The 27,339-nt window shown below is 52.0% G+C and overlaps 3 protein-coding genes across 4 annotated transcripts in view; all 3 read left to right on the forward strand.

Annotated features, from left to right (window-relative positions):
• The first annotated feature begins 1,557 nt into the window (after positions 1–1,557).
• Positions 1,558–5,178, forward strand: ITPA (inosine triphosphatase). The gene is made up of 8 exons (XM_083867677.1): positions 1,558–1,644; positions 1,726–1,783; positions 1,870–1,934; positions 2,484–2,557; positions 3,251–3,282; positions 3,931–4,046; positions 4,546–4,622; positions 4,889–5,178. Exons 1-8 carry the CDS (start codon positions 1,582–1,584, stop codon positions 5,007–5,009), a joined length of 606 nt encoding a protein of 201 aa, XP_083723803.1. The 5' UTR covers positions 1,558–1,581; the 3' UTR covers positions 5,010–5,178.
• Positions 5,179–5,495: 317 nt separating this feature from the next.
• On the forward strand, positions 5,496–11,251 carry METTL13 (methyltransferase 13, eEF1A N-terminus and K55). Its single transcript, XM_083867657.1, has 8 exons — positions 5,496–5,676; positions 6,408–7,155; positions 7,793–7,992; positions 8,562–8,757; positions 8,978–9,121; positions 9,307–9,516; positions 9,873–10,004; positions 10,526–11,251. The coding sequence occupies exons 1-8, from the start codon at positions 5,524–5,526 to the stop codon at positions 10,798–10,800; spliced, it is 2,058 nt and encodes a 685-aa protein (XP_083723783.1). The 5' UTR covers positions 5,496–5,523; the 3' UTR covers positions 10,801–11,251.
• Positions 11,252–18,339: 7,088 nt separating this feature from the next.
• DNM3 (dynamin 3) overlaps positions 18,340–27,339 on the forward strand; it is a gene marked incomplete at both ends in the record, with an annotated part of 168,274 nt that continues 159,274 nt past the window's right edge. For both annotated transcript variants that reach the window (XM_083867687.1, XM_083867688.1), the window contains one exon: positions 18,340–18,485. In XM_083867687.1, the coding sequence (XP_083723813.1) occupies positions 18,340–18,485 (146 nt within the window). The remainder of the gene's footprint in view (positions 18,486–27,339) is intronic.

Genomic DNA, 27,339 nt, shown 5'->3' on the forward strand with positions numbered 1-27,339 from the left:
CTACTCTTGACCTGCAAGGGATCATGAAGATGGATGCAGAGGGACTGTGTCTGTCTCCAGAGAGGCTGCAGATCTCACTGAGCTGTTTGGTACCATGTCCTGCCACCTGCAAAGTTAGTTAATTCACTCCTGCAGCTGCAGAGCCCTGCCAGTGCCTCTGCCTTTGCTGCTGCTGCTGCCACCCACAGCAGGACCTTGGTGCCACAGGAGTCCCGCTTAGAAACATCACAGGAATAGAATTTGCTAAGCAAGTTTTATAGATTTTTTTTTTTCCCACAAGGCTGGAAAGACCATTAGAAATGTCTGCTCTTGGGGTAGTACAGAGCAGTCCTCCACATATTCCTTTAGTATTGTGGTTTTATATTGCAGCCTGTGCTGGCCCACCCTGGACTGGTGGCAGAGAGATCTGCAGTCAGCAGAAAGGTGTTGTTTCCAGCAGTGTCTGCATGCTTGGGGATTGGTTTTCACTTAGGAGATGTTATGAAGGAGATTCTACAACAAAAACAACTCCTTCACCCAAGCTTTGGGTCTGTTTTACCCATTCCTGCATTGTGCAGAAGACAGACCATCAGCTGCTGTTTTCCTTTTGTACAGGGAATGGCATCCTTTGGCGAAAGCAGGGCATTCCTCCTGCCGGGATTGCTGCTGTGGGGCTGCGGGATGAGCCCGGGTCCCCGTGCCTGAGGGGAGGGGGCTGCAGGGCTGTGACACAGGCACAGAGAGGTCCCCTGGCCGTGGCAGCTGGGTAGCCCGGGGGAAAGCAGTCCCTCCTGAGGAATCCCCTTGCAAAGCAGGAGCTTTGGCAGCGTCTGGCAGTGAGGAGGGGCCTGGGGACACGGTGGGAGAGCTGTGACTCTGCTGCTGCTCCTTCCCAGGGCCTGCTCCCCAGCAGGGCTGGCCCGCAGTGACCTGTGTCTGCAGGGCTCCTCACCGGCCCCACGGACAGGAGTCTGGACTCGAGGTTTTGCTACAGCCACCAGCTGGTCCTGCCTTTACCCGAGATGCAGGGCAAGGAAAGCTGCCACAACCCAACCATCAGGGCACTGCCCTGAGGTGCTAGAATTGGGTGCTGATCAGTTTTAGGTTCAAGCCACTCAGTGCTGGGGCTGTCCTGAGCAGAGACGTTCCCAAGGGACAGCTCTGGCTGTGAGAGGCACCACCAGCAGCAAATCAACAACGACGGAACTTGATCGCTCCGACACGGGAAACCTGATGACAAAGCGCACAGACGCGCCAGAGATCGGAGGCTGAACAGCAACAGAGCCTGGAGCTTAATCCCCTTCCGATTCCCCAACTACAGCTGATCGTACTTCAGGAGCAACAGCGCAGGCGGCGAAGGCGGGGGTTGTACGCAAGGGCCGGGGCCTTGAGGGGAGCGGGTTGCCATGACGACCGGTCCCGCCCTCCACGCGCTCCCCGCGGGCCGCCAGTTCCCGCCTCTCTGACGCGGACGGATGCGCTCCCCATTGGCTGGACGCTGCGGGGCGGGCACGCTTCCCATTGGTCGGGCGCTGTGGGGAGCGGCGGTGTCGCGGGTGCTGATTGGCGGCCGGGCGCGCAGGGGCGACGCGGGCGGTCAGCATGGCGGTGCCGGCGCGGCGGAGCGTCGTGTTCGTGACCGGGAACGCCAAGAAACTGGAGGAGGTGAGGGCGGCGGGAGCGGGGCCCGGCCAGAGGGTTTGTATCTGTCCCTCCCTCCCTTTTCACTCCATTCTCCCTGCGCAGGTCACGCAGATTCTCGGGGACTCCTCTCCTTACACTCTTGTGGCGAAGAAAATTGACCGTAAGTTGTTGGCGGGGCGTGGCGGGATGCAGCGTCTCGTCCCGTCCCGCCGTGCGTTCAGCACCGCCCCATCCCTGTGTCCGCAGTGCCGGAGTACCAGGGGGAGCCAGACGAGATCTCGGTGCAGAAGTGCCGCGAAGCCGCCCGGCAGGTCACTCGCTGTTTCCCCTTTCCCGGCGGGATGGGTGTGGAGGGACCCCAGGCAGGGACATGAAAGCATCCAAACCGGCCCGACCCGGCCTCGCTGCTCTCCCGTCACCTGTTCTGGTTTATGCTGTGTCCCTCCAGCACCAGGAGGTCACGGAAGCTCCTTTAGCCCAGGCCCGGTGGCTGCAGGACAAAGAGTTTTATGTCTGCTGAACGTTCCAGAGCTGTATCTGGGACGAGGGTCTTGAAAGAACCAAGTGAGGGCTGAGACTGGAGAAGAATGCAGGCATGCCTCTGCTTTCCCTGTCTTTGTCCTGCAGGACGTCAAAGAGTGTTCAGCTCTTCTCATTCTCCTCTGTATGAAACATTCCCTGCTGTTCCTCAGCTGCTCTGGCCTGCGTGGGGAGGGTTTGGGTTTGATGGTGTCTGTCTGGTGTGTGTTGCTTTTGAGGTCAAGCGGAAACATGAGGATGGGATAGAGCAAAGGAATGAGCTTGGAGGCAGTGCCTTCCTGTAGGTCTGATGTTCTCCTCCTCTTGGGTTGCCACTGTAGGTTCAGGGACCTGTTATAGTGGAGGACACCTGCTTGTGCTTCAATGCCCTGGGGGGCCTTCCAGGACCCTATATGTAAGTAGGAGGGAAGCTGTTTTCTCTTTCACGTGCCAGGGTTAGAGGCACAGGCTGGGAGGTGGGCTCCACACTCCAGGAGCAGTGGGGTCAGGGAGGTGGTTGCTGCTCTTCATCCTGCACCCCAGGGGCTGGACTGAACTCCTTGAGCCCTGCTGTAAGTCACAGGGCAGGAATGGAGAGACAGACCTGGGCTGTTGGCTCTGGTTTCCAGTCTGTGGTGCCTGTTCTGGCAGCTTGGGAACCTATCCAAGGAGCAGGCTCTGTGCAATAAATGCACCAAGCCTTTCAGCAGGATTCTATCATGAGTGCCCCAGAGGTTCTCATAGGGACAGCTTTAATCCATAAGATAACAAAGTTATTATGTATTTATACAGACCCTAGGATGCAGTTAATTATTAAACTAATTATTAATTATTCAATTATAATTATTAAATTAAATACCCCACTGTTGTTTTCACTGTGTCCCCTTCAGCTTAAGAGATAAGTCTCTCCTTCCTGATAAATTGTCCAGAATGAGTAACAATAACAGCAAAAATAACAGTAAAATAGCAGCAAAAACAACAGTAAAAATAACAGCACATTGAGAGGGATTCAAAGGCTTATGCAAATGTAAGCACCAATGTCACAAGGATCCTGTGTTTCTGAGAGATAATAGCAAAAATTGATCTTCCCTCTTTCCTTCCTTTTCAGAAAATGGTTCCTGGAGAAACTCAAGCCAGAAGGTACTGTCCTCATGTTACTGCTCTGTGTGTAACCCATTCCTTTGCCCCTGAAGTGGCTCCCTGCCCGTGCTGGGAGAACCAGCAGGTTCCTTGAGCCTGTTCTGTGCCCTCCTTCCTGGGATGTTGTTTTTCTCAGTGATTTCATCCTTGGATTCCCAGACTCCTGCCTCTGTAGGCTGGTGGCAGGGCTTGTGGGAGCATCTTGTTTGTCCTCAGTGTGACCTGGAAGACCTCCTGCTCCCTGTGGCTTCAGGTCAAGCCCCTGTCCACAAATGCTCCCCTCCTCTGCTGTGCCTTGATCCCACAGTTCAGAGTGTGACTGCAAATCCTGTGCTGGTCTCATTAACATGAGCATTAATCTTGTTCCAGCACCAGGGGCTTTAGTCCTCCCTGGTGCTGCATGGGCATATGCTGGGTTGCTTCCTCTCCAAAATTCACAGCAGGGCCCTGGAGCTCACACTGTGGGATGACATCTGAGGCTCTGTCTTCAGTCACAGCACGGATCCTGCCAAGAACATCCCGGTGCCGGAGCTCTGTCACCTCCTGTGCTGGCTGGGAACATGGAACACTCCATCCATCCATGCCTGGGTGGGTGTGCTGCCCTGCCAAGGAGCAGCAGTAACCCCAGGTCCCTCCTGTGTCCCTCAGGCCTGTACAAGCTGCTGGCTGGCTTTGAGGACAAGTCTGCCTACGCCCTCTGCACCTTTGCCTTCAGCAGCGGGAACCCGGAGGAGCCAGTGAGGCTCTTCAAGGGCCAGACCCACGTAAGTGCTGTGCTGTAGGAGTATCTGTCCCATCTTTCCCAGCACTGTGTGCCTGGGGAAGGCAGTGTGCTGAGAGGGGAGGGCTGTGCTGGGAGTTTCACAGCAGCACTGGCTCTGCTGAGGACAATTTTGAGGTCGCTGAATGTTGGGAAAGACTTGGGGAGAGCACAGCTGATGGGGAGGTGGGTGCTGAGGGTGCAGCCCTTTGTTCAGTGGTGCTTGCTGAACTGTGCACTCCTCAGCCCCCCATCTCCCTCTGACAAGGCTGTATTCAGGTACAGTTCTTAGCTGTGTTATTTGGAGAGGTCAAAGCACTGTCAGTGAGTTTGGAGCTGCTCATTTTGGTCACACCCTGGGGAGGAGCCTGGGAAGGGGGACAGTGCCCTGCAGAGGCTGTGGTGTCTGCAGTGTGAGCCATGGCTGCGTGTCTCCATCTGTGTTTGAACTGTACTGCAAGAGAAGTGCATCTTTAAGGGTTTTTTGTGCTTTCTTGTGGCAGGGACTGATCGTGGAGCCCAGAGGCCCTCGGGATTTTGGCTGGGATCCCTGCTTTCAGCCAGATGGCTACAACCAGACGTGAGTGGTGTTTTACCTACAGCTCTTTATGTAAGGCAAACTTTGGTCAAGGCTGTCCAGAGGAACTTGCTTGTGAGCAAGGGCATCAGGGAGAAATGTCCTCCTGGATCAGAACACGGTGGGTGATGGGAAAGCCCCGGATCAGGGGTTGTGTCACTACAGATGCCCCACTGAGCCGAGCAGGGAGGCAGAGCGGGAGCTCTCGGTGCTGAGGGATGTGCTGTAGCATCTCTGTTGCTGACACTTGTGGTTTCTGTCCCCTGCAGCTACGCTGAAATGCCCAAGGCAGTGAAGAACTCCATCTCACACCGGTACAGGGCGCTGAGCGAGCTCTCGGCCTTCTTTCTTCAGAGCGACTCGACAGAGCCCCGCCCTGCTCCCAGCTAGTGAGCTGTGGGTGCTCACAAGCACGCAGAATTCCCGGTGTCGGAAAGGACCTCTGGAGACCACCGAGTCCACCCCCCTGCCAAGGCAGGTGCTGTGCATGACACACGCAGCCCTGGCAGAGACTCCATCCGCTGCGGGACGCCATTAAAGCTGCTTCTTTTGAACCCACCGCTACCTCGTTCTGCGCTCTTTTTGTTGCCTCAGTAGTGCCGCGGAGCCCAGCGGGTGTGGGCTCTTAAAGCTGCGCGGTTGTGATTCGGAGGCGGCTGATGGCACCAGCACTGGCCGGGGTCGCGCCGGGGCCGTGCGCGCTCCCTTTGCGCGGTGGCGCGCGGAGCCGCCAGCCAATGGGGAGCGGCCGGGTCGGTGGTAGCCAATGGAGAGCGGCCGGGGCGGAGGCAGCCAATGGGCGGTGGGCGCGCCGCCCCGCGCAGGCGGAAGTGGTCAACGCGGGGCCGCGGCGGGAGCGGGCGGGGCCGGCCCGGGCACGGAGGCGCTGTCCCGCAGCCCGGCCATGGAGCTGCTGCCTCGCAGCCCCGCCGAGTTCGGCTCCGCACGCTACTGGGATCGCTTCTTCCGCCAGCGCGGCCAGCGCCCCTTCGAGTGGTACGGGGCCTTCCCAGAGCTCTGTCCCGTTCTGCACAAGTATGTGCGGCCCCGCGACAAGGTGAGCTGCGGCTGGTACCCAACGCTGTGTCCCTTCCGGGCTCCTCCTGGGCGGCGAGTTCTGAGGTTCTTTTGCCTGGAGAAGAGGAGGCTCAGGAGTGACCTTATCGTTCTCTACAATTCCCCAGAACGGAGTCGACTGAGGGGCGGCTTCATCTCTCAGGCAATCAGCAACAGGATGAAAGGACATGGTCTTAAGCTGCTCAGGGAGGGTTTAGGGTGGACATCCGGAGGATGAATTTCTTCAGAGAAAGGGCGCTTAGACATTGGAATGGGCTGCCTAGAGAGAGGTGGTGGAGTCACCGCCTGGAGATGTTTAAGGAAAGACTGGATGTGGCACTCAGTGCCGTGGTCTGGTTGGTCATAGCTTGGACTCCGTGTTCTCAGAGGTCTTTTCCAATCTAGCTGCTTCTGCGTGCCAGGTCTGACACAGACGATGTGAAGTCCCCAGTGTGCCTTAGCAAGAGGACAGGAGAGAACCCTGGGTGGCCCTGGTCTGGGGAGCTCTGGAGTTTAAAACGTTGGGGTCATTCTCAAAAAACATGCAGCAGATACATCACTTCTCTGCCCATGGGACACTTCTCTGTGGACATGCTGTCTTGGGCCATGGAGAGTGAGTTTGCAGGGTGTGGTTTTCACAGAGGGCTCCTAGACACGTCTGGTGTTTGCTCCTAAACTGGGGGGTATTTCCAGGGTGTTCTGACCATGACACTGCTCTCGTGCCATGCCCAGGTCCTCGTGGTGGGCTGCGGGAACTCGGAGCTGAGCGAGCAGCTCTACGACCTGGGAGTGTGCGAGGACATCGTCAACATCGACATCAGCGACGCCGTCATCCGCCAGATGCGGGAGCGCAGCGCCGGAACCAGGCCAAGGATGAGCTACCTGCTGATGGACATGCTCCACATGGACTTCCCTGACGCCCACTTCCAAGTGGTCCTGGACAAAGGCACGCTGGATGCCCTCCTGACCGACGAAGAGGAGGCCACTTTGGCCAAGGTGGACCAGATGTTTACTGAGATCAGTCGGGTCCTGCAGGTAGGAGGGCGCTACCTCTGTGTCTCCTTGGCTCAAGCCCACGTGCTGAAGAAAGCTGTGGAATACTTCTCCCAGGAAAGCTGGGTGGTGCGTGTCCACCAGGTGGCCAGCAGTGGGGACGAGCAGCAGTTTGTCCTTCCGGTCTTCGTGTATGTCATGACCAAGTTCAGGAAGATCCCTGGCTCGGCAGCACAGATCCTGGAGATCTGCCACGAGGAGCAGGACAAGCCCATGCGGGTGCAGAGCGCGGAGCAGCTGGTGGCAGCAGTGAAGAACAGGCAGCACTATGCCCTGCTCTGCAGCCAGATAAGCAAAACCCCCTGCAGGGAACAGGTTTCTTTGGATCTGTGTGACAAAGAGAGCGGGAAGCCTCGCTACACGCTGCACTTGGTTGACAGCCCCTCGGTGAAACCTTCCCAGGACAATCACTTTGCCATCTTCATCAGTGAGTACAGCCTGTCCAGCTGCAGTCAGGTGGCTGCCCTGGCCAGGAGCTGCAAAACAGTCAGCCCTTCAGGGCCTGTTGAATTTGGGGCTGAAGAGGAAAATAACCTATGTGTGTGGGTTTGGGTTGATGTGTTAGTTCAGCTTTGCAGTGGGATATGTGCTTGCCTGGTGGTGCAAGCAGAGATCTGGCACAGAGCTTGTTGGGCAGAGGGACACTGCCTGTGCTGCCTCCAAGGTGGGGATTCCTGCCTGGATGCTGGTGACAGCCAAGTTAGCACCTTTCAGTGAAGGCATTGCTGCTCTGTGTGGGTGCCCTGGCTTGTAGGGCAGACTGCTGGGGCTGCACTCACAGAGATGTGTGGGCTCTGCCAGCAGCACTGTTCTCTCACTGCCTGCCTGCAAAGCTGGGGCTTAGTACAGCCTGGAGACAGGTCAGGAGCCTGTTGGACACCCCCTTCTAATGAGATATGGCTTTTCCAGCTTCTTGCACAACCCTGCCCAAAACAGGGGTGATCCTGGCTCTCTTGATGGTCACAGTGCACGGCTCTAGCACCTCCCTTGCCACTCCCTGTGGCTCTTCTTTTGGAGGCTGGAGGGCCAGGAGCAGCCCAGGCTGATGGCAGCCCCTTCTGCAGTCCCACAGGGCAGAGAGACCGAGTGGCTTTTTGGGACGGAGGAGGGGCGGAGGCAGCTGGCGGCCAGCGCGGGCTTCGGGCGCCTGCTGACGGTGTCCCTGCACAGGGAGCAGCACTACCAGGGCATGGCCGGCATCCAGGCTGAGCTCTCAGGGAAGGTGATGGAGCTGGCCCCGCCGGGCCTCCCTGCCCGGCAGCAGGTGAGCCCCACTGCCCCTGGCTGGCCTTCCCAAAGCAGGGCCAGCCTGGCTCTCTGCCAGCAGGGGAACCCTCTGCTCTAAGGGAGACCAAGCTGCAAGGTGTGAGCTGGATGCCATGGTGGGCAGGAGATGGACCTCAGGTGCAGCTTTCTCTTGGCTTTTCTGTCTGCCTGTGCTTGGAGATATGATTTGAGGTGCTTGCATGGTAGGATTCAGTACAAAATCTTTGCCCTCCAAAACCCAGCATCCCAAGAAAAGAAGAGATCCAGAAACCCTGAAAACATCCAGCCTCCTGTCTTAGTCCTGGCTTTAACTTCTGTTCCCTCTGTCTTCTTCCTGCCCTAACTCCACACATCTGAGCTCTTGCAAAATATTTTGCTTTGTTTGTTCCCTGTATTCCATGTGTTGAGAATGAATCTTGTGCAGATTCCCAGCTCTCCTGTGGCATCCCATTGCTCCTCTTGGGTCTGCTTCCTTCTGGCTCTGTAGCCATAGCCAGGACAGTGGGAATGCCAAGCTCTCCTCCTGTAGCCTTTCCTCCTTCACAGCAGCTCCTGTGCTCCCTGCAGGTGCCCTTCCTGTCTGTGGGAGGGGACATCGGGGTGCGGGCAGTGCGGCACTGCGCCAGCAGCCCCCTGAGTGGGGACTTCGTGGTGGAGGACGTGAAGGGAGATGGCACCTGCTACTTCCGCCGCCTCATCTTCCTCCAGAATAGGAACGTGGTGCAGTCAGAGGCTCGGCTCTTGGCCCCCACACCTCTCCCAGGTACGTGGGGCAGGGGCCAAGGCTGATTTTTTGGGGTGGCAGAGAGTGAGAACAATACAAGAAGAAGGTAGAAGTCCTGCTGGGACCTGCCTGTCTTGTCCCAGAGCAGCCCTGGGAGTGTTTTCACACCGTGAGTGGAACAGGGCTGGGTGTGGCTAGACCCCAGAAAGCACCTCCATGTCCCCCCTTGCCTTACTGGCTGGTGTCTCCTGTTGTTCAGGCCAGAAGAAGCGGAGGAAGGACAAGAAGAAAGCCAGCCCCACTGAGCCAGCTGGAGCCATCGACAAGAGCTACCTGTGCTGTGAGCACCACAAGGCCATGGTTGCGGGGCTCTGCCTGCTGGGGGGCCCCGACGCCCTCCCAGGTGACAAGGCCGGCAGTAGGACGTTGTGCTGGGGGCAGGTGTCCCCACACCACAGCCCCTTGGGGAAAGGCTCTTTTGGCCAAGGTGCCCTGTGCACCTTTCCCAAAGCGGTTTGGGGACGGTGGGTGGGACGAGCAGTGAGGTTATGGCGTCCTGGTGGCTCACTGGCTGCTCTTGATTGGCAGGAGAGCTGACAGTGCTGGTGGTAGGGCTCGGCGGGGGCAGCCTGCCCCTCTTCGTCCACGATTACTTCTTGCAGGCCCGCGTGGCCGTGGTGGAGATCGACCCCTCCATGCTGGAAGTGGCCACGCGCTGGTTCGGTTTCTCCCAGGGTGACCGGATGCAGGTGCACGTCTGCGATGGCCTGGACTACGTGGCCAAGCTGGCAGCTGAAGGTACACCTCACAGAGCATTTCAGGGGCTCCATCAAGCCCAGGTGGTGCCACACTGGGTAGCAGAGTCCCGGGCTGTGTCACCATCTGCTTCCTCTTCCTGCCCATCTCCTGCTGTGTGTCACAATCTCCAGCCTGACCAGGTCTCTGCAGCTCACAGCCTGTCCTTGCCAACCTGTGTAGAGAACCTGAGGTTTGGTGCCTCTCCCAGCACCAAGGGCTTGTAAAAAGAAACCCCAGCAGAGACGATGCCCATAATGTGGCATAAGGGGTGTCTTGACCATCCCATCTTCGGCCTTCCCATGTGTGTAGCTCACCTCTATCCCATAGGTAACAACTGTCTGTGCTTTGTTCTGCAGCACCAGCCCAGTATGATGCTGTCATGTTTGATGTGGACAGCAAAGACCTCACGGTGGGGATGAGCTGCCCGCCCCCAGCCTTTGTGGAAAAGCCCTTTCTGCAGAAAGTTAAAAACATCCTCAAGCCAGAAGGTAGGAAGGGAGATCTGGCCATGTCTCCATGACCAGGCTGGTTGGTTCTGTGGGGAGCTGGGCCTGTGCCACCATTTCTCATCCTGGAGAACAGTGGCCACAGCCAGCATTGCTGCATGGCATCCCCTTCTCCTGGCAGGTCCTGTGCCTGGGTGTTTCAGTGGGCACTGTGACAGCAGGATGGAGTGGGTGGCCTGGCTTGGGCAGGCTGAGGCATCTCAGGGGGGCCAGCAGAGTTTTCTGGAAGCAGAAGGTGTAGGCAGTACCTAAGAACAGATCTTGTGGCCACCCATGACCCACATGGCAGCAGGGATATGGAGCAGGGCCAGGAGCACCGGGGGGTGCCGGTGAGGGGGATGTTTTCACTGGTGTGTCACAGGGTGGCAGGGAGCAGGGTGACACAGGGTGGCACAGGGTGGCACAGGATGGCACAGGGTGGCACAGGATGGCACAGGGTGGCAGGGAGCAGGCTGGAGGGGCACACAGGCTGCTCTGAACCCCCTCCCTCTCACCCTGTGCAGGAGTGTTTGTGCTGAACCTGGTGTGCCGCGACGCCCGGCTGAAGGAGTCTGTGCTGGGCACCCTCAGGGCTGTGTTCCCGCTGCTCTACTCACGCCACATCCAGGGGGAGGTGAACGAGATCCTGTTCTGCCAGCTGGGCCCCGCGGGCCGGCGGGAGCCCTCGGAGCTGGGGGCACGGGCCCGGGCACTGGAGGGGGCCCTGCGGCAGCCGGGCCGGCCCTGGGACAGCTCCTACGTGCTGGCAGACATGTTGCAGGCCATGCACATCATCTGAGGGGCCCTGCTGCTGCTCCAGCACACACTGCTGCTCCCCTTGGGCGGGCTGTGGCCCCACAACGGGATGCCCGTGGTTGGCACTGCTGCCCAAGGCCAGCCTGGGCCTGTGGGAAGGATAGGACTGGCTCGGGAAGGCACTCCTGCAGCGTGGCTCCTGACGAAGGGGCCGGCACATGGAGGGCTGTACAGCACAAGGGGCCATGCTCAGGGGTGAGGAAGGTGCCCTGGGACTGGTGGGACTATGGTTTTGGCCATTGCTTTCCCACTTTGGGAAGAACATCCCTCCGACTCTCCTTCCCCTTCAGCACAGTTCCTCTCATTCTGATGGTGCCTCTCCCTGCGTCTCCCGCATTCCTGGTGTCTTTGCAGAGCTCCAGGCCTGCTCCAAGCCTGCTTGTGGATGTGTGTGGGTGGGCTGGAAGCTTTGAGAATAAAGTGCTCAGGGGTGCTCTGAGGCCTATAGTGTTTTGCTAAAGGCTTATTTCTGAAGCACCCACACTCCTGGAAAACTTTCCTACGGTCACCTCTGCACTTCAAAGGCATGTCCTGGGAGCAGGCAGCTGCCCCTTGAACCCCACAGCCTCCTCAAACCTTCCCAAACTGTTTCCCACAATGTTTCCCCTCTCCAGAATCTCTCCAGCCATCGCCACTAAACTGAAGCCCCTGAGCTCAGAACCTTCTGCCCCAGGGCCAGCAGGGACCCAGCCCTGGGCTCAGGCTCCTGGCCACACCAACCCACTCACCCAGCTGCTGCAGGTCAGCCTTTCTGCAGGATGAAGGGGCAGCCAGAAAATCCCCATTGGGGTGCTCCCACAGCACCCCAATCCTGCCCAGACAGCTCATTCAAGAGCTGACCTGTGTGTCCTGGCTGGTTACAGAGCAACTGACCTGCAGGTTCTCCTTCATTCATCAGAAGCTATTTTTGGGGGGTTTGTCTTTCTCTCCTGCAACAGCTGGTGCCCAAATGAGCCTGAGACCCAGTACCAAAGAAAGCAGCTTGCAGACAGCAATGTGACAAACTGGTGCTTTGCCAGTGATCCTGCACCCTCACTCCATCCTCCCCTCTGCCACTGGCAGCCTGAGAGAGAGGATGTCTTCCTGACAGCTGCTTCCCAAAGCACACCCTCCCCAGCCACCTTTCCACAGCCCACGGAGGTAACAACGCACCAGAAGTAGCTCCAGGAGGGAGGGATCTGTGTCTCAGCATCCCTGCTGGGGCCATCTCCCAGCTCTGCAGCTCACACACCCTGTCCCAGGAGGGTTTGGGCTGCACCTCATCAGCCTCTCCTTGCTTGGAAGGAGCCAGCTCTGCTCCATCTGTGGGAAAACCTCTGCCACTTCTGAGTGAGAGGGTGTGTGAGCAGTTTGCAGTTCCCCAGCTCTTTGGGGCCATGGAAAGGACACCTCAAAGGCTCTCACCCCCTGAAGCAGGGGGACCATGTGGCTACTGCTCCAAGGCAGAAGATGGGGCTCTTGGTGCCCAGGATGCACCACAGCAGCTGTGCTGCCAGCAAGCACCTCCCTCTGATCAGCAACTGAGGATGTATTTTCATTTTAATTTGCCAGCAGGTTCTACTTTGGGAACTGCTCTGTTCAGATCCCTTCTCTGATGCTTCCTCCCTTGTTCCCCTTGACACAGAGGGACAGATGGGTGCCCTACTTTCTCCCTGGGCTAACCTGCATTTACACAGAGGGAGTAGACGCTTTTTTTAATAAGTGCTTTTGATGGTTTCCAGGCCCAGGAAAGCAGGGCTGGCCTGCTCACTGCCTCAGATAAGGGCTGGCATCCCTGTAGGTGCTCTCTATGTCACTCACCACCCAGTCACTCCAGTGTATTCTCCTCCTGTGGTGAGTTCAGGACACGGGAGAAACAAGGCTGAAGCTGGAGCTGAAGTGTGCCTGCCCCCATGCAGCTTCTAAGCTCCTCTGTGATGAGCACTGTTTTGAAAGATGTCTATTATCCACCTAGTTTAGCAATGGCAAATTTCTCAACTAGATCAGCAGTGCTGCATTTACTCTATTTTTAACTTAGTTTGCAATTCTCAGCATAATCTTAACGACATAGGTTTATGTGTGTGCCCTTTATTTTACCAAAACCATCTCCTTCCTTCCCCAGGAGCTCATACAAAGGCTGCCTTCATCCTTCCCTTGTCCAATCCTGCCTTTCTGTTGTGCTTCCAAAATGCTGCATAACGCCACATCCTGGTGGAAAAACAAAAGCCATCTATTAGAAACAATGTAAGGATGAAATCTCAGTTCATTGCAGCTGTTCCTGCAGCTACTGATAGCCTGAGCTCTTTGGTCTGGAAATTAATTTCAGCTGGAAAACTGGCAAATTCACAAGTGCTGCAAATCCTCCTCTGCAGGTAAACACGCTCCAAGGCTGGAGTAATTGACACATAGTAAATATTCCTCTGCTGGCAGCCAAAACATGCAGCTAATGTATATGTTTGGCAATGTGATTCTGTGGAGTGTTTTGGCAACGTACTCATGTTTACATCCCTTACTCCTCACTTCCTTCCCTTGCAGCGTAGGCACGCTGTCAGTGGCGGGATAGAAACAAGCTCTGCCGTCACTTAGCAACCTCCACTGGCATGGAGATGTTGACTTTTTCCTTTCTGGCTTTCCCAGCACAAAAAGAGCGGGGTGTGTAACTCATCCCATGGCTCAGGTCTGAGGCCACAGACAGTTGGGGATGCTTTGGGCTGGTCCAGTCCCTTCTCAGAGCATCACATCCATGTCCTGCTGCCACTCCAGTGAACAGAGACACTGGGAGTTGGTGGGTCAGCCCTGAGTTTCCCGAGCTTGGGTGGAAGGCTGCAGAGAGGTTTTTTGGCCCAGGGTGGCTGTGGGCAGGCAGGTGGCAGGACAGTGACACTTTGAGGCAGCACTGATGGGGTGCCACACGTACACCCCATGTGGTGTCACAGCCCAGGTCCCTGTTCTGCAGAAGAGAAGAGGATGACACTCCAGTTCCCTCTTGGGAACAGGGTGGAGGTGGATAAGGGACATACTGTCATCAGCTCAAAGTACAGCAAACAGCTGGGAGAGATTTTGCAGCACTGAAAGCTGCAGGGACTAAGCCCTGGAGTGTTTCCCTTCAGCTGGGCAGAGCCTTGGCCCCACTGCCTGGGGATGCTGCATGGCACCGTCCAGCACAGCAAGGGCTCCAATAGCCACTCCCAGAGGCTGGAAGCATGCGGGAAGTGTTTTGTCCATGAAATCTTCCCTTGGGGAAGCACTTGGCTTGTCTGGCTTTGTGGCCAAGGAAGCAGGCACGCTGCCAGGCTGCAAGGAGGGAGTACAGCTCTTTCCTGGGGTGCTGAGGGCTGCAGGGAAACATCTCTGCAGGCTGCAATGCAGCACGGTGCCCTTTTTCTGCTCTGCAACGGGATGCACCCGACTAAAGAATGCAGCTGGAGGTCACAGGGCAGGAGAGAGGAGAGATGGGACAGGGATTGGGTTGTCCTGCGATCAGTGAGTCAGCAGTGCCCCGGGCTGTGGGGGGAAGGCAGAAAGCACATCCTCTTTACATGGAAAAATGCTGCAGCCGCTACTCTAATCACAGCTCTGCAGCCACTCTGGATTTTTTTCACGGGCTTGAATTCCGTCTTTTGCAGCTTCAGGGTCTGAGCTCTCGTCCTGGCAGATGCACAGGCATAATGCTGACTGGCACCTTCATGCAGCTCCACTGCGGAGCCAAGTGCTGCCGAGAGAGAACCTGGGAACTCCCCCTTGCACGGGCTCCCTGCCCACACCTCCTCCTGCTCTGTGCCCATCAACTGCCTAAAAAGCTCTGTAAAAACTCTGCGTTTGTGTCTGAAGCAAGAAGGAGGTGAGGAAGGTCCCTGGAGAGACGAGCAGGTGTGAAGGAGCCTGCCTGTTCTGAGGGGAGGGACTGCAGCCCGTGCTGTGCTCTGCTCTCCCCAGGCAGGGCAGCATGACTGCCTCCTCACTGCAGATATCTGCGAGTCTCCACTCGGCTGGTTTGTACAAAACTCATTTCTCGTGAAGGGAATTGCACTGGTGTGTGTTTGTGAAGCAGCCTGGGGGCCTAGTCCAAATGTCCTCAGTTTTAATGTCACTCTGCCTGGTGAGGGAGAAGTGTCTGTGCGTGGGTTTGTGGGTTCAGCTGCACCCTAAAGCCAGGCTATTTTTGCCATGTATTTTTCTGAAAGTCATGGCAGGACAAGCTTGCTGTCTGTAGCCTTGATCTGAAATGCACTGGAGGCTGTGACTGGGGGCCCCAGGCAGGTGGTGCTGGAGCTGGTGATGTGTGACATCAGACCACGCTGTTGGAGTCAGGATGTCACCTTGGGGAGCAGGGCACCCACCCTTCCTGCCATGCCAGGAAAGGTTTTCTCTCCTTGCTGAGCCTGGCGTGCAGCAAAAGGAAATGATAAATATTGTGGGGCACAACTGAGCACACCAGGGTAAAACCATATTGTTTAGCTGGTTAACCAGTGAGCAGCCCAGCTCTGTGCTCCTGGGGATTGTACCTACTGCTCCCCCAGAGAACAATTTCTTGTGTGGCCTCCTGACACTGATTTGGGTCTTGTATTTCAGATTTTTTGTTACAAGAAGCTTTGCAATGGTCTCTGCTTGTAGCACCCCTGTTTCCTTTAATTTAGCCACTCTGAATCTTGGCAAATTCAGAAAGCCAGGCTGGGCTCTGCATGGGGGTTTGGAACAAGCTGCCCAGAGAAGTCAGTCAGGAAAAAGCAGAGACCTAAAGATATCCTTGAGTGCCTCTCCTCTCTCCTTCCCTGCTCTCTTGAAGTTGTTGGAAAAACGAGGAAAACCTCTCATGATAACACAAGCATCCATAATGAAATTGTTTGTGCTCTTTCCAGAAAGTGAGGAGTCTATACTTGGGGAATGTCGTGGTTTGAAAGCAAAAACGAGTGAGAGGCTCCAAGTCAGAAATAGAATTTAATAAGAAAAAAGGTAAAAAAGGTAAAAAATAAAATAAATGTGATAACACAAAGGACCACTGACAGAGTCAGAATACAACCTGAGCAGTATAGTGGAAGCAGTCCAGGTGAGGTGCTCTTCCTGAAGCAGTGATCCTGTAGAAAGGTCTAGTAGCTCTGCTCCTCTGGGAATCCAATGGGTCAGGACTGCTTGCACTGTCCCACATACCAGCTTATATCCAGGTGAGACTGCTTGGCTCCTCCCCCTGGGCAGAGCATCTCACAATGGGATGAGGAGTGTGAAGTGGGTCCTTGATGGCCCATTAAACAGAGATAACTCCTGGAGGGAGTTACCTGTGAGTCATGGGCCAGGCGTTGATGGGCCATTAGCAGAAGACACCCCAAAGGCAGGGGGCTTGGGAAAACACTGCCCCACCTGGTTTCAAAAGTTCATGAAGATGGTGATAGAATAAATACTTTGTGTACATCCTACACTGCAACCCAGGACAGGGGAATAACTCAAACTTTTCCTAATCTTAGTTGTTTTACTAATTTATTTTATTTTATTCATGGAAGCAGACAAAGCTGTAATTTAAAGACCCCACAGAAACGACAGTTCCCCAGTTATCAGTTTGAAGGTGTGCATGGTGCTGCTCCCCAGACATCACACCTTTCTCCATCTTCATTTGTCTTCTGTGGAGATGCAATCCTATGGCCAGTCTGCTCTTCTAGGGACCTTAGTTATTTCATAGGGGCAGCACAAAGTGCTCTGACACTCATAATGTTCTTCCCAACTTCCAGCCTCCATAGAAACCCACAAACTGGAGGAAGGCCAGGCTGCTACTCCAGTGCCTCCTGACACAGCTTGCTTGCCCAGGAGTGGGGAAAGAAATTATCATGCTGCTAATTGGCATAATTATGCCAATAACTCCCAGGCTCCCAACTAGACAGAAATGATGGCAAGGCTTTTCCCAGAGGCTGTGATCTAACTGCAGCGAGGAGGAGAAGCTGTCTCTGCCTTATGCGGAGTAAGAACTGTTACTTGTTTCCAGAGTTATGGGTTGGTCTGTTATAGAGGAATTTTTTACACTTATTGAGAGCTCTGTCCAAGAAGTTTTGATAATCCTCCAGGTCATTAGTCTCCGTCAGCCAGCGGGATGTTCCCAGTTCCCTTTTGTTTTGCTTTTCACGCTGAGCGAGGCCAGCGTGCTTTAATAGAGAGGATAACTTTTATTGCCGCAGGACTCCAAAGCCTTTCGGATATGTTCATGATGTGACTGCTGCCAGCAATCGCAGATGAATCTCATCTCTGTTGTGTGCCTGAGCTTTCAGCTCAGCCTCAGCGTGCATTTTTAATTGAGCCCGCTGCAGTGACATGGCTTGGAGCTTGATGTCACTTCCCAGCCTGCTCCCGAGCCATGCACCTGCTGCCAGCCCTGCCGGGCCTGGCTCCTCCTCAGAATGTGCCTGGCCCTGGCAGCACTCCTGCCTGTGCCTGAGCACTGCCACAGCCCTTCCCAGCAGCAGGATGGGGGTCTGGCTGGGGTTGGGGCTCTCAGGGGAGAGGGGAAGTATGGTGGTCCCATGGTCAGTGCACGGACCTGTGTGAATCATGCTCCTCATGTCCAAGGATGCCAACACCGAGGTGGCCTTGTCCTTAGGCAGGAACAGCATCACAGAATGGCTCAGGCCAGAGAGCACAGTGGGGCATCTGGTCCAATCTCCCAGCTCAAGCAGTGTCATCCCAGAGCACAGGTTCAAGATTGAGTCTTGTTGGTTCTGGGATATCTCCACAGCCTCTCTGGGCAGTCTGTGAAAAAACAATCCCTAAGAAGTAAGCTCTAAGTGATGTTCCAGGTGGTAGAAAGACAAATTACTTGTCTGTAGGATTTCCTTGTTAAAGTGGACATGTTTCAGTTATCTCAGACCTAGAGGGAAGTTACCAAAGGGAAGGAAGAAGAGTGTACCACTCTTAGCTGACAAAGAATGCAGAATTTAGGGGCTACAACGATATTTGGCAGAACACCCAAGATAAAGAAGAAAAAACTAGTAAAAACAACCGAGCAACTGTGCTGAAATCAGCTCCGGCTTGGTAAGAAGTAATTCTGGCAGGGACAAATTGTGACCACTGACTCACAGATCACCGACCCAAAGAACCCACTAACTCAAGAGAAAGACTGAGCATGCAGACTAATTAACATTGGAAGTAAAAGGATCATTAACCAACAGAAGATAGAACACTAATTAATAAGCGAACTAGATAACTTGTAGCCGATAAACATCAACGCCTTGTTTTGTTAAAACCCACAAAAAAGGAAAACTTTTGACAGTGGTCGTGCTGGCTTTGTGGATTTGCCACCCAGCCATCTTTCTGCGCAGAATTATAAATAAATCCAACCCCTTGAGTCTCAGCGTGGATGGGCCTTTGGTACAATGGGGGGAAGAACGGATTTTGGGACAATCGTGGGACCCGCAGCGGGACCTGCACGGGAGGGGGCGTGGCCGCCCCGCGAGGCCCCGCCCCCGGGCCCGCGGGGGGAGGGGCGCATGCGCAGTGCGCCGGCCGTTACCTGTCAGCGGCGGCGGGCGGAGGAGGAGGAGGAGGAGGCGGCGGTGGCGGCGGGATGGAGGGGCTTATCCCGCTCGTTAACCGGCTGCAGGATGCCTTCGCGGCGCTGGGCCAGAACTGCCTGCTCGACCTGCCGCAGATCGCGGTGGTGGGCGGGCAGAGCGCCGGCAAGAGCTCTGTGCTGGAGAACTGCGTCTCCAGGTGAGGGGCGGCGGGCACGGCACCCCCGCGCCCCCCCCCCTGCTCCCCCCACACGGCCCCAGCGCGCGCCGTTCCCAACAGCCGCGGCGCGCGCCCCCCTCAGAGCGGGGAATGGGGGGGCGGTGTCGGGCGGGGATGGACCGGGAGGGTTTTTGGGGGACAGTTCGCGGCTTCGAGCCCACCGTGGGTGCTCCATCCCCACCGGGGATGCTCGCTGTCCCTCGGCCCGCAGTGCCTCGGGGGTGGCGCGGCGGGCCCTGGCCCGGCAGCGCCCGTGGTGTGATGTGCGCGGTGCGGGGAAGCCGCCGCCGCTCCGGTGCGAGCGCGTTCGTGTGCCCGCTTCGTGTGTGCGTACGTGTGTGTGTCTGGGTGACGGCCGCTCGAGAGGAGCGAGGTGTTTAAAGCTCCAAACTCTAATTTCGATCGGGTGCTGGCTCTGGGCGGCTCATTCCTCCCATCGCCTATAAATTCGCACCGTCCCAACGCGCCTGTGGGTATTCGCATCATTAAGGTTGGAAAAGACCTCCAAGATCGTCAAGTCCAACGTGGGCATCGTTTCTAACAAATCACTGACAGGAAAAGGGGAAGCCTGACGATTCAGGCGGTGCTTTTCTGACGGTCAGGCAGTGCCTCTGGAGACGTCCCGAGGTAAACATGGGCTTCACGTGCTGTTTGATGAAGTTCCTGCTGCGTTTGCCTCAAATAGCTGCGGGCTCCCGGAGGGACGTGGTGCTCCCGCTGCCGAGCTGCGATCCAGCCCGGATTAGAGGGTCGAAATACTGCTGTGTGTCGGTGTTGGGGACTTGGATGTGCGGACATCTTCACCGAAGGTAATAATGAATGCTGTGACACTCCACAACCTGGCCGTGTGTCAGGCTGCAATAGCTCTTGACACCCGGTATAAAAATACTGGATAGTGGTTCTTCATCTCTCCTTCAGAACTGACTGTGTTAAATGTCAGTTCTTCCTCTTCTTTCTCCTTGAAGCCTCAAGCTAGCCGCTGGTGTTGGCAGTATTGCCAAGTTTCTCGAGTTTGGAAAACATAAATGAGATCCTCAGAAATCACGATTTGCCATCAAATTATTACTGTTTTTTTTAAGCAAGTCCTTAAAAAGTATTTTAATAACCTTTTGACTTTTTGAGCTGTGTGTCCACAAAGCTGCACACAAGACGTGCTGAGGGGAAAAAGCACCTTCATATTTCTTGTCAGTGAAGATATTTCGGTCCCTGGGGTCAGGGCTGGGTGAGGTGGGCTGACGTCGGTCCCTGGATCCAGCTGTGCTGATGGAAGATCATCGTGCTCCCAGATGCTTGTCACTTCTCAGCTGCCAGAGCGTCTGCTCCGTCTGATCCGCAGGTGGAGCTGTTCTTCTGAGCCGCCTGGATGTGCCTGCCTGGAGCAGAAGGTGAAAAGGAGCTGTTTGTGCTGACCTGGCCCCTTTGGCCAGGAGGCTGGAACCAGCTGCACCAGTGAGATGTGGGCACTTCTAGGAGGATTTATGAAGGAGAGCTAGGGCCACTCGTGTTTTTTCACTCGTGTAGTTACTGGCTGTGCAGCCTGCAGACACTTCAAGACAGTCTCTTCAGAGAAGAGGTTACAGGCTACTGTGAAATACCTGAATGTCTTTGTCACATGGGATTTGGAATTTGGATTCTTCCAGCCTGGTTTCAAAGTTCTACATAGTTGTTGTATGCAGTAACTTCTTGAGATTCAGCAGGGACTGATCTGTAGTACCTCCCTACTTGCAACCTTGGAGCCTGTTACAAAAATGACATTAAACTGCATTGCTTCAAACCTATTCCACGAGACTTGAGCATTGATGTTTTGCTTTTCCTCCAGACTGAATATGTATGGTCAGCAGATGTGCCCTTGCTAAGCTGTGAGAACTTGGTTGTGAACCCTCAGAACCAGATTAATAAATATCCATGAGCTCAGAAGAGGATTTTGCTTGTTAGATCAGCAGACAAATGGCCTGTGTCTCTTTTTAGTAAGCCATAGGATATTCCTCTTTTTATTGGATAATGCAGCTGCTCTCTGCAAACAAGTTTGTTTCCTCCACATCTGTCTTGATATGGCTTGTAGAGGTAACAAGTCTCCCTGTAGAGCCATGCTGGGCTCATTTCTCTTTGTTACAGGTGTATTGCATGACCTCTGGCAACCACAGAGCCAACTTTAACTAATAGTAACACAGCTTTGAAATTGACATCAAAATAAAACTGTCCTTGCATTGCTCTGAAGTTTGAGCATTAATTCTCATGGCTTTGGTTTAGTTTTTTTGGTTTGGGCTGTTTTGTGATTGTGGAGTTTTTTTGTTCTGTTGGTTTCAGTTTGGTTTTTTTAACCACATGAATCACTATCATTAGTCGATTTTGAACTCTTAGCCTTCAGAGGGACATTGAAGATCTCTTTTCTTCAGGAATAGCTGTAATTGCTGTGAGGAAGGCACAATATCCTCCATGTGAAAGGCAGGGTCTTGCTGCAAACATGCTGGTTGTTGACCTGTATTTGTCAGTGGAGCTGGGGTGAGGTTGGTGGTTTTAACTCCAGGATCAGGTTGTTATTCCCTGCTGTCTGTAGCCACTATAGCACTGTGGGTGTTTCAGTCTTCCACAAGATCTTTGGTTGTGCAAAGATTACTTTGTTTGTGCTTGGCCAGTAGAAACTATTTTCTGACTTGCAGGAGGTATCAAGAGTTAGAATGCTCTGTGTGTCCTAGGAAGGATGTTGGGCCATGCAGGGTTATCCACCATCTTGTTTATGCACTGCTGGGATTTTTGGGAAGGGTTGTGAGGAATGTGGTGCTGGCACAGATGTGGGGGCTGGCAGATGGCCTGGGAGTGGGAGCCAGGGGGATGACATGTATCCATCACTGCCTCCAGGCCTGCTTAGGTGCACACAGGATCCCAGATGACTGCCAGCAGGCAGGGAATATGTTTGGATTAGTTTCCATGTGTTTTGCATTGATGGTGGTGCTGGTTGAGGATAGATTCTGCATGTTTGCTGCTGCAGAAATTGTGTGACGCCCAAAACTACTTGTCTCCTTGTAGGTTGGCTTCGAACTAAGCTGGAATGAAGCGGTGTCAAATCTCCCAGTGTATCCATTGTTGTTGCTATTTGGATTAGCATCCCCTGAGGAATTTGGAGTTTCCTCTTTATATACTGCTCGTCTGTGTGTATGGAGAGTTTCTTTTGGTAGTCAAGGACTGTGTGTGAAGATTTTTCTCTCAGGATTGTGGTTATATTTAGATGGAAACAGAGATTCCGGGGAGCACCTGAGGACAGCAGTCACTGCCATTTACGAGTTAGAGCTTCATGTGCTCATAACTGAGCTCATGGTGTGTGTTTGAGGAAATGAAGTTGTCTGTAGAGCAAATGTTCTTCCTACCTCCGTCTGCTTCCCTCTGTAACAGCAGTAAATGTGCCCAGAAAATGTTGAGGCAGTGTTTCAAGCAAAGGATCTAATGCAGCTTTCTGGTAGAGGTTGGTTGGAGAGCGGTTCAAAAGCACAAAGGGAAGTCAAACAACAAATGCCAGCAGGTTGCCAGTGGGAGAAGGGACCTCTTTTTCCTGTGCTCCTGAGCAGTTCAGGGCCAGGAGTTTATATGTTGTTTGTGCTTTTCAGACTCGCTTTTGGAAATAATAGGATTACTTAAAAGAAAACTAATGGCAGGAGCAATCTCTGTAAACTGTATTTGGAGAGAAAGCACTTTCTGTTATTTCATCTGTATCCAAATGGGGTTTTCAGATAACTGAAGGCACAGACAGCAAGCTACCTTGTCAGGGTCTCCTTCTTCAGAAATCAGAACCTTGTTTTACTCTTAAAAATAACAAGAAATTAATAATTAGGTTTCCAACTTGAAAGCTCTTCACTTCCCTTCCTGCTTAATATAATACAAACTGCATGTGGCCAAATAATTGTTTTATAAGAGATGTGAACTCTTGATTGTAAGCTTGTCAGTCATAATCACACAGACACTTTCATTTTAAGAGCCTGGGGTCTGATTGTGTAATTCAGTTTTGCAGCTTTTTGATCCGAGATGCTTTTGATAATCTTAGGGCCACTGCATGTAAGTAGACCTATTTATTATGACATATGGAGTGATTATTTCTTTTTGAAATGACTATTCCTCGTGTGCTCAGCTCATTCTGTTCTGCTTGAGATGGCGGTTGTGAAAAGACTGCGTTGAGTCATTAGGAGAAGAGAAGGGACTTCAGCTCTGGCTGCTAGAGCAGAAAATTTCTCTGAAGAATGTAGACACATAATTTAGATTGATGCTTCCTGGGGGAGATGCATTAAGATTGGTGCATCTTATTGGTGCATTTTATTCTTTTAGTTACTAGGCATTGACAGAAAAACCTTTTTTACAGAAAATCAGGCATGAAGAAGCTAAGCAGCCAAACTGAATACAAACTGAGATACAAACTGAAACGTGGTGCTGTGTACTCTTTTTTAATCTTAAGGATCTTCTGGAAATGGGAGTCAGCCACTCCTTTTCCTGACTAATTAAGCCATAGTACAGCTTGGAGTACAGTATTGAGTATATTAGCCTAGTTATCAAAATACTCTGGTGCAACGAAAGCAAGAATTTTCTGGGTATTTCATTCATTAGAAACAGCAGGAAATGAGACAGTGGCTCATTTGAGTTTCTTCCCTGAATTAAGTTTTTGTATTTATACAATAGAGAACTAACAGGCTGTTTAGATGGGATACATATGGCCTGGTTTTGTCCTTAAATGTAACTCCATTGTGGACTTTAAGTTCTTTTTTTTTTTTTTCTTCAAGTCTTGAGAATTGATATATACAAAGTGAAGAAAGTGTGTATTTAAAAACAGACATGCAAAGAAATATGCTGTTTTTTCACCACCACCCCACATGTAAAGTAACTTTTTTTCCTCTAAAACTACTTTTGAGGATTTGTCTTTTATTTTTGGCATTTAAATTTGGCCAATTAAGAAAAGCTTTACTCTGTCATGAGGCAGGCATAGTATAGGGAGCTCTGACCTTTATTCTGGCATGTAAGTTCAGCGTGTCAGGCAGGTTAGAGATGCTAAATCAATAAGTCACACTTCACTTTTGTAAAGTGTGCCTGTGAGAATACAGATTTACTATAACTTCAGCATGCTGTGTACCATTAAGGTATTGTAGCGTTTAGTGAATACAAGTGTAGTATTTGAAGTCTGTGCTCTAGACTTCAGACAAACTTCAAAACCCTGCAAAAAGCAATGTTCAAAAAACCCCAGTCTGATCTCGAGTGCCTTGTAAGAATTCAGTGCTACAGACTCAGTGGCAGTTGTTAGTGGGAGTTCAATCCATCGAGGTACTGCAGGTGGCTGCACTCCTCTGATCGTTTTTAAAGGAGAGCAGTCATCTCAGGAGACATTTGTGGGTTGAGTTGGTGGTTTTTTTTTTTTTTTTTTTTTTTTTTTTTTTTGTTTTTGTTTTTGTTTTTGTTTTGTTCCAGACCATAAGAATCACTTAACTTCATCCACACTTTCCTGGTTTTTAATACAGAGGCACTTCTGGAAGTTTAGCAGATTGTCTGACCCTCTAGACTCTTGTATAGTATTACAAATCTGTTACTCACTGCCTTCAGGAAGAGCCCACACTTGGGATTTTGTAGTGTTGAGATCAACAAATAACCAACACCTTTGTTGTCTTGCTGTTCCTTGATGAGCATTGCTGCTGATGTTTCAAGCTTATGTCACTTTCCTGTGTAGATGAAATAGCAAAAAAGGATTTCCAGCTTAGATAAATAGATATTAGGAATGGGGTTGTTTGGACATTCACCAGTAAACATTGGGAGTGATGCTGCCATGGATTGCAGCAGGGACATGGAAGTGTGGACACTGTTCTCTGCCACTCTTTGCTGTGTCACCTCAAACTGCTTTTTAAATAACACCTGCATGGGTATCCACACATGCCTTAACTGGATGTAGAATATACATTTTTATTCCTTTATTTTTAACTTGCTTCTATCTCTAAAGGAAGATGGTAGCATATAATCTTAAAATCAGTGTGGGAGAACTGTGATTGTTGTCTAAAAGTTGCTGGTTTGCATTTTTCTTGTTTGAGTGATGGCTGATTTAGATTTCTGTGCGCAACCAAAACTGAGCCTTGGATTTTGCCTTGAACAGCTGAGATGTAGCAGTGTTTCCTCATCCCAGAAAGGCACCAGCAATAGCTTAGTCATTGAGAGAGAGATCATGTTTGTGGTTTGCCTTCCCTCAGTTGATCACTGAGCAAATTGATGATGCTTCTCCAAGTATTTATGGGTTTCTGAAACAGTGCCTAGATTGCAGGCATGAGAGGGAGGGACATTTTGCTTTTTATGGTTTGGTTTTCATACTGGTTTTTGGGGTTTTTTAAACATAATAAGGCATTCCCCATGTTTCCTGTGCTCACTTGTAACTGGCTACTGGGAATCCCTTTAATGCCGTGTACCTGTAGTGTAAATATGCTGAGAACAGGAAATGAGCAGTATTTAACTGTGACCTTGCATCCTTTTCTTCAGCATTGAGATGAACAAGGCAGCATTATTGAACTAGAGAGGAGCAAAATCCCACTTCACTGGGTGCTGGGCATTGATGTGCTGCCAAGCACTGTTGTCTGTGATAGCCTCTGGGATGTAAAGGAGACTGTAGCTGGAGATAAGAGAGGTTTTCAACCCAAGTGTCTGCTGATAATGTCAGCTTTTATAATTTGTGTGTGGAAGCTGCACTTTTAATTCAGCACCTAGCATGGTATTGCTGCATCCTAGCTCCTGTGCAAAACCACCAAGATTTCATTGTTCAGGTGCACAGGAGATTCACTCTGTGCTGTGAGATGGATTCAGCCCTTATAGATGAGATCATCAAAGCCAGAGTAACCTTGGGCACTTAGTCCCTTGTTTACTCTGTGCACTGCAGATGCCTCAAACCGGGACATCCATCCAGTGGGCTCAGCTCTAGAGGGTGCCCTGAAGCTGCCTGTGTGTCACTCACCTGCAGAGAACAGACAGGGCTCTGCATGGCAGGGGTGAGAACCACTGGGAGATATCTCTGCTCTCTGCTGCATGTTGGGAGAAATGGGCTCTCTGCCAGCCCTGCTCATCAGCCAAGCTGGAAGCTGCTGAAGAAATTTTGGCATAATCCATCAGAGGCAGTGTTGTGCCCTTGTGTGCTCACCTGTTCATTTGTTCAGATGCTAAACAAACATTGACAGAAGATCCTCAATGTCTGTCGGATCTGGGAAAGAGGCTGAGAAGCTCAGGAGTCTGGACTGAGGCCTGCAGCCTAATGACTTTGTTAGTGTTCTGGGAAGTGGCAGCACAAAACACTCTTTTGGTCAGACTTCTAATATAGATTTTTCTTGTGCTAATAATTCAGTTTGTGGAGAGCAGAGAGATGGGAGATGATGGCTGATATTAAATTTCACTGTTGAGCTAAACAGACTTTACTTTGTCCTGGACAATATATTAATTTGCACATACCACGGGCTCAGAGAAGAATAAATGGGCAGGTAGAAAATAATAAAATGTCTAGAGAAGAGGAGTTGTTTGAGAAACTTGGATCACTTGTTTTGGAAACAATCTCCTTTCCCCTTTCCTTCTGTAGTTGTCTTCCTGTTGATAAATTGATGCTCTTTATGCTGCAGTTCCCACTGTGTATATATTCCAGAGGGAGTACACAAATTGAATCCAGTTACATTCCAGCTCTGCAAAATGATCTGAAATGGCTTATATTGTACCAGAAGAGGTCATTGTACAGTTTGGCACTTTGTCTACTACAAAAGAGAAATGTATTTTCATGATGATTCTGAAAAGTTCTTGGGTTTTACTAGCATGTGTCACAGCTGATTGTATAAAATGCTACTGTTTAAAAAGTCTATATCGATGGATCCCAATTCAGGACAGTGGGATTTGGGAGGAAGAGCAGCAGATTGATTTTTTTCTGTGTTTTTCTGGGGTTTTGGTAAGCACTGGAATTCACAATATCTAGAAGATTTGTCCTTACAGAGTATCAAGAGGTGAATTATTTGCTAAATGCAAGTATTTCTGTAGTAGTTAGCTTCTTGTAGCTAATAGGTCTGGTTTGTTGTGACATGTTGTTTCTTTTTGATCCTTGCAGTCAGATTCTTTTCTCTGATTATATTACTAAGGAAAACTTCTTACTCAAATCTTTCTAAAGAAACATTGTTAATTGCATTTGGCAGCTGAAAGTGATTGGAAAAAAAACCAAACAGCCAAGGTCTATTTAGAGCACTGATAATTTAAAGTGAGTAAAGAATTTTTGTTGTTTCTTGTGTTGAGATACAGAATCTTGCTACATTAGTATTCATCCTGAGAATGGATGGGCTTTTATGCACCAACATCCTATGCAAATGAGTCCTTTCCTAAAAGCAGACATATCTGATTAGGGAGAATAAGTTGTCCTGCAAAGTCCCCTTTATTCTTTTTGACATGAAATTCTGAGAATTGTTGGGCTTTCTTTGTGTTTTGTGCTTTCTTTCTCCTCCTTCCACCATCACTTGGAATTGATGGAGAGCACCGTTGGGCAGGAAATAGTAGAAGCTTTTGTAAAATCTTAAAAGGGGCAGAGGAAAAAAGGCATTTTCAGCAGCAGCGTGAGGATGATGCAGCAGAGTGTGGCTGGCTGCCAGGGAGGGCAGATGCACCGTGCATACTGTGCCTTGCCCACGAGCCTGCACATTGGCAGCCTCCCTCTCTGTTCATCCAGCTCAGCACAGCCACTGCAAACAGAGCACTCTTCATCTCTCATTCCTGGGCTTTTGTCTGGCAGCTTCTCATGCCTGTGGACAGTAAGTTTGCAGTCCTGTAAGCATTACTGAGATTTTAAAACTTTCTATCATGTAAA

Source organism: Zosterops lateralis (genome assembly GCF_965231275.1).
Source record: "Zosterops lateralis genome assembly, chromosome: 9".
Classification (NCBI taxonomy): domain Eukaryota; kingdom Metazoa; phylum Chordata; class Aves; order Passeriformes; family Zosteropidae; genus Zosterops; species Zosterops lateralis.

What these genes read in the sequence shown, in the direction of transcription:
- METTL13 (XM_083867657.1), top strand. Translation starts at nt 5,524, where the DNA reads ATGGAGCTGCTGCCTCGCAGCCCCGCCGAGTTCGGCTCCGCACGCTAC. An exon ending in TCACTTTGCCATCTTCATCA is followed by an intron (nt 7,156 to 7,792) that starts GTGAGTACAGCC and finishes CCCCTTCTGCAG; the next exon opens with TCCCACAGGGCAGAGAGACC. An exon ending in GGCCAAGCTGGCAGCTGAAG is followed by an intron (nt 9,517 to 9,872) that starts GTACACCTCACA and finishes TTTGTTCTGCAG; the next exon opens with CACCAGCCCAGTATGATGCT.
- ITPA (XM_083867677.1), top strand. Translation starts at nt 1,582, where the DNA reads ATGGCGGTGCCGGCGCGGCGGAGCGTCGTGTTCGTGACCGGGAACGCC. An exon ending in TGTGGCGAAGAAAATTGACC is followed by an intron (nt 1,784 to 1,869) that starts GTAAGTTGTTGG and finishes CTGTGTCCGCAG; the next exon opens with TGCCGGAGTACCAGGGGGAG. An exon ending in TCTTCAAGGGCCAGACCCAC is followed by an intron (nt 4,047 to 4,545) that starts GTAAGTGCTGTG and finishes TTCTTGTGGCAG; the next exon opens with GGACTGATCGTGGAGCCCAG.